Below are 5837 nucleotides of genomic sequence, written 5' to 3'. Positions count from 1 at the left end.
ATTCCATGCAGTTTCTCAATGACAAAAGGTCATAAACTACATGCATTTCACACACACACGCACGTACCGTATATAATAAAATAGATTTGCGAGTACAGGACTGGCTAGAGTCCACTTTCTAACCGCAGCCTTACAGCCAATCAACTGGATGGACGTCAGAGTACGTAATTAATATGTATGAGATAAGCACGTGGGCGTTACCTAAAAAAATACAGGTGATTGACGGGCGGTTCACTACATCCATACAGCTGGCAGCTAATGATAGAAGTTAGAAACAAACATTTTGATTTTCTCAGTGTTTCTTCTTCCTCAATGGGTGATAGCTTAAGTGAAACAAATGGATAAAATGACAGTCTTAGACATTGTCTACCGATGGAGCCCAGAGTTTGTTAAAAGTTGTCGTTCGACATATGAAGAACATATTTGCATCTCGGCTGCTCTTTACGTCTTGTCTGCTTTGATGTTACTGGTTTCCTGTTCACTGTGAGTGTGGTGTGACTAAAATTAGCCGAAGTTTGTAAAAGGATAAACTCATCATTTGTCGCTCCCTCTCAGTCTTCTTTATCACAGATGCAAAACGCGAAGCAAGAGTTGGGCTGATGAAGCAGTCTGCGCTTTGTATTGTTTCGTGGGGAACTTGTGCAGCGCAGTGGGCGCTTTACTTTCCAAACAGTTTGATTTTCAGGTGAGAAATCTGTTAAAAGTTCTTAATTTCGCTGAAGAGTTTTATTATTACCTCACGAACTCCTTGAATCAATGACGGTTTGTTGAATCTACCGATTGACAATGACCCCCATCGGCCGGAAGAGGTACTGTTCAATGGCATGATCCTGCTTTATATCAGCAGCTGGTGACATTAGAGTAATATGCTTTCAAGGATATAAAGTAAGAAGTTTAGACATCATCAGGGTGTTTTGGGCTAAAGTTAAAGCCTTTTGTGTAAAATAGAGGGTGGTAACGGATCTCTAATGCTGCCTTGTTGGATTTGGTGACCTTGATACATGTGTTGATGTACATGTCCGACCAGTGATCTAAATAAAATAAAATTACAAAAAATGACCTTCATATGACCTAATTGAAGAATGAAGACATGGATGAAGATTTTTTTAAATTAAATGTATCAGCTTTAATGCACTTATCAAAATATCAAAAGCAGTCAAATCTCAAAAGTTTTGTTTTTAATGACAAAAAGAAACATTCAGATGTATCATATAACTCGCAGTCTGCAAAGGAGTGGGAAAATGTTCAAATACTCCATTTAATGTAAAAAAAAAAAACAAGTTTATAAATAAATTACATTTTTCACGAATTCTGTGATAATAATAGTTAAACTATAAACAATTCCATTATTACCCACAAAATTGACCATACCACAAGAAAGTGATGCTAACATTCTAGATGGGGTGTTACATACGTTCTTATAAATAGTACATTAAATGAAAGTCACATGTTCTGTCCATCTGTTGCAGATTTCTATGGCTTCATATATGGCAATTTTGGATGTTGTCCATTTCCTGTCAATATCTTTCTCCATTTATTTATGGTACAAGTCAAAAATGGGTAAGGATTTGATTATTCTCTCTCTCTCTCTCTCTCTCTCTCTCTCTATATATATATATATATATATATATATCTCATTCATTGGTATAATTGTGCTGTCAATCATCAGGCATCACAATAAATGACTTATCAATCATGTTCTTAAGGAAAGAAAATTAGAATGGTGTCCAGGAGAAGGAGGCAGAATTTTCTAGTTGTGTGTCTGCTGTTTGTAATGGGCGGCAACGTTTACCTGGGTTTACCAGTCCATTCAAGTCCAGTAAAGGTATCTCCAACCATGAGGAGACCACTCGGAATATTCCTCAATGTAAGTAAACTCCTAGTCAGAAGAGGCAGGAGTATATAGAGCCGTGCCATATCTCATACTATATGTAAACTTATAACATATGCAAAATACTGATAGGTCTGCTTTAAGCAAGTGTGACTTTGCTTGTGTCTTTTGGGAACAGGACTATACTGAGAACCTTGGTTACATGCTGGGTCTTCTGTCCTTCGCAATCAGCTGGACTGCTAAGTTTCCCTTCATCCTGAAAGCTGTAAGTAGCATTTGTGAGCACTTTTGCAATCTAAATAATTATTTTGAGCTCTTCATTCCAACACATTATCGTGTCCTTTTGTTTGGCTTAAAGGAATAGTTCATATAAAAAGGAAAATTTGCTGAAAATGTTCTCCAAGCCATCCAAGATGTAGATGAGTTTGTTTCTTCATCAATACAGATTTAGCATTACATCAGTTGATCACCATTAGATCCTCTTCAGCGAATGGGTGCCGTCAGAACGAGAGTCCAAACAGCTGATTAAACTGTCCCAATGTGTCTTTTCTGTCTTTTGCAGAATAGAGGAGAGCAGAATTCTGCTGTGCAGGTGTGCTCTAGAGTTCTGTGTTCTGTAGCTGGATCTCTGTATGCATCTGCCATTCTTTTCTATGACACACAGCTAAGAGCTTTTGTCAAAGCAATGCCATGGATACTCTCTGCTATCAGCTGTGCAGTTCTGGATCTTTTTGTATCCTTTGACACAGACTATAAATGACTAAGTTTGAAAAGACTGCATTTAATTTACCAGTGTTCTCAGTCCGCTCTTTAACATTGATGTTCAGATTGTGGTCCTCATCTGTTACAGATCCAACCATAAACGCCCTTCTGTCCGGTCTTTAGACTCAGATACTGAATCTTTACTAGGTGACTCTTCTGTCACGGGTCAGCTGTGCAACAACAATGTTGAATGCTACAGGAAGAAGCACCTCTCAGCAAGAGGCATTTCTCCCAAAGGGACTGACATGGGACTCTACATGGATGTCAACATACAGCCAATGAGGAAGGTTTGCACTTTTTAAGGCGTTTTATGGTGTACTGAGCAGACCATAAGTTATGGTAATGATTATCTATCAAAAGTCATGGTGTATTTGACTGGTGTCTCTTCCAGGTTTGTCTCAAGGAGGTGACCATCTCACGGGACGGCTCATCAGAGAATCTTCCTCTAAAGAGGACTGTCAGGGTGGTACGGGTTGATGAACAGTGTTCTTCTGGTACCTCGACTGATTCGTCATCTGTCGGCTCTGAACTAGAGGTTAGAACACCTTTCTTTTTTCTTTTCAGAGCTTTGACACGGCTCGAAATGAAATGACCTACACGCATGATTTCATATAGCTGAATTTGTTTATGCACAAAAGTTATAAGTAAAATAAAAATAGTAGATAAAAATAAATAAACTGAATAAAATAGTAGTAAAATATTACATAAAAATTATAATAAATATATAAAACCAAGATAAAATATATTAATGTATTGTTTGTATTTTATATTCTAGTAATTTTTCATTCATTATTCATTATATGATTATATTACAAATGTTAGAAATATAAAATATATATATTTATGTTATATATATTTTTTTATCTATCTATCCATCCATCCTAAATAATATATAAAATTATAGAATATAATTTGTTTTCATTAATTAACTTAACACAAACTTCAAATTATACATGGAAAAACTCATATTGAACATCAAATGTAATAATTGGTGGCTGCAGTACTGCTTTCTGAGGGTAGATGGTAGCATAGATTTAAAGACAGGTGACTTGAAACAAATCACATGTAAAATTTGTAAAATAAATGTTTGAGTGTCTTGACAGTGTTTCAAAAGGTTTTATCTTTTATTCAACATACTGCTTTTGCACACTTATCTGAAAGAAAATTGACTATATAATCTAATCACTCAATACAACATAATATAATATAAATTGTACATGTAGGTATTGCTGAAAATGTTGTTGTGTTGCGGTCTAGTCCTTTCTTGGCTCTCTAAGTGGCTTTTGAGAATGCCAAGTGATTGAGGATGTCATTTAATCTAAAACAAAGGCAAATCGCCCTGGACGAAAACAATTGAACTTTGTTTTATTCACTAAACAGGAAAAAGCTAAGCATGTGAACCTCCTCAGACACTGTGTGTGATGAAGAGTTCAGAGTCAGACCATGACATCTTTCTTGATGTCAAGAGCAGTCTTCCAGTGACAAATGTGTGATTTCTGATAGCTGTTACTGTAGGTAAATTGTTCCATTTCTGAGGACTAGCATCAGTTACCAGGTGGAATTGTAAAATAAGTAATATAATTTGTTATATAAAGACTCATGACTAGCTGTGAGAGTTGAACAAAATAATTAAACATTTTTAAAAAATGATCTGAATGAGATAATTGGGCATTTTGGGGTAGAACTATGATCAAAATGGGAGATTCTTGCAATTTCATTCCACTGTGTCATTTACTGTAAGCAGTTGTGAAGGAGAGAGCTGGGCTTGGTGTTCCAGAAGTTCTTGTTGTTGCTTAATTGTTCTGCTGTTAAAGATCTGTAATAAAGGAACAGGGCAGGACCTTTCTGCATCGGAAGTGGTACAAAATGCTTGTTCAGTCTACAGGAGATTTGGCCCTCTGTTCTGCTATTTTAAGAGCGGGTCTGTCACCCGCCTGATGCATGGAGAACAGTGGACAGGCCGAGGGGTTTTCTTAACCCTGTTCTTTGTGTCTGTGCCTATGAGCAACTAAACATTCCTGTGCAGATACTTAAGCCTTAAAGGAGTAGTTTATCCCAGAACAAAGTTTTACAGACCCCAAATCATCATGTTTACAACTTTATCTCGTTTCAAACCCATACGAGTTTCTTTGTTCTGTGTAACACAAAAGCAGAATATTTACTTATTTATCTATAAAATGTTCATTTTCATTACTTATTATTATTATTATTATTATTATTATTATTATATGTAACTACTTTAACAATTATTTGTTATTACTTATTAAAGGCATTTTATTTATTACAAAAATGATTAATTAAATGCATTTTTATTTTTGTTTATTAAATTATTCATTAAATGTATTTTTAAATTATTTATTAAATGATTTAATCATTAAATGTATTCATTAAATGCGTTTTATTTATTTAATGAATTATTACTTATTAAAGGTGTTTTTATTTATTTATTTATTTTTCTTTTTTTTTTTTTTTGTTTATTAAATTATTCATTAAATGTATTTTTAAATTATTTATTAAATGATTTAATCATTAAATGTATTCATTAAATGCGTTTTATTTATTTAATGAATTATTACTTATTAAAGGTGTTTTTATTTATTTATTTATTTTTCTTTTTTTTTTTTATTTTTGGTTGTTTTTTTTTGTTTGCTTGAAAGTTTGTATCGTTATTAATAAAGTCCAATGTTATTCTTATATTTATTCTTATCATTCATATTCTTACTATACACTTTTTTTTTCCCCCGTGATTTATGAAGTGGGACTTTGAAGAAACAAAAACGCGGTGGATCCCAGTAGAGGAAGCTCCTGAAGATCTGCAGAAAGCAGAGGCGTTCCCTCTTCAGGAGTGGCCAGCAGGTTCGATTTCAAAGTCAACCGGCAGACCTGGTTCTCACGTCTGCTTCTGTAACCGCGCACAGCAAGCGGAAAAGCTGGCATCCACATAATCAGACAACTAAACCCGGTGCCACTCGGTTGAATGATCATGCATTAACATGATTTGAGTGTATTTGAAGTTTAATAAAGCAGTGTAAAACTGAATGTCATGTTCATATACTGAGTGTAAAGCTATTTGTCATTGTTGATATCACCAACATGCTTTTTTTATGGAACTTGGATGGTCAAGCACAGTTTTGAGTTTACTTGCAAAGCAAAGGAGAGGTTGTGACAGTTTTTCTCATACAGTACCTATTGTTACCAACTTTAGAAGGCTGATCTACTCTTGTATCCTTCCCTCATGGTGACT

At 34.7% G+C, this 5837-nt stretch overlaps 1 protein-coding gene across 1 annotated transcript; it reads left to right on the top strand.

Moving 5' to 3' along the window:
* Positions 1–218: 218 nt before the first annotated feature.
* Positions 219–5632, top strand: LOC107685958 (transmembrane protein 44-like). The gene is made up of 9 exons (XM_016482731.1): positions 219–483; positions 556–685; positions 1470–1560; positions 1707–1867; positions 2010–2096; positions 2394–2564; positions 2659–2880; positions 2985–3128; positions 5350–5632. Exons 1-9 carry the CDS (start codon positions 338–340, stop codon positions 5536–5538), a joined length of 1341 nt encoding a protein of 446 aa, XP_016338217.1. The 5' UTR covers positions 219–337; the 3' UTR covers positions 5539–5632.
* The last annotated feature ends 205 nt before the right edge of the window (positions 5633–5837 follow it).

Source organism: Sinocyclocheilus anshuiensis, unplaced genomic scaffold (assembly GCF_001515605.1).
Source record: "Sinocyclocheilus anshuiensis isolate Anshui unplaced genomic scaffold, SAMN03320099.WGS_v1.1 scaffold465, whole genome shotgun sequence".
NCBI classification, from domain to species: domain Eukaryota; kingdom Metazoa; phylum Chordata; class Actinopteri; order Cypriniformes; family Cyprinidae; genus Sinocyclocheilus; species Sinocyclocheilus anshuiensis.
Note: the sequence above shows the minus strand (reverse complement) of the source record. Positions and strands in the feature narration are given on the sequence as shown.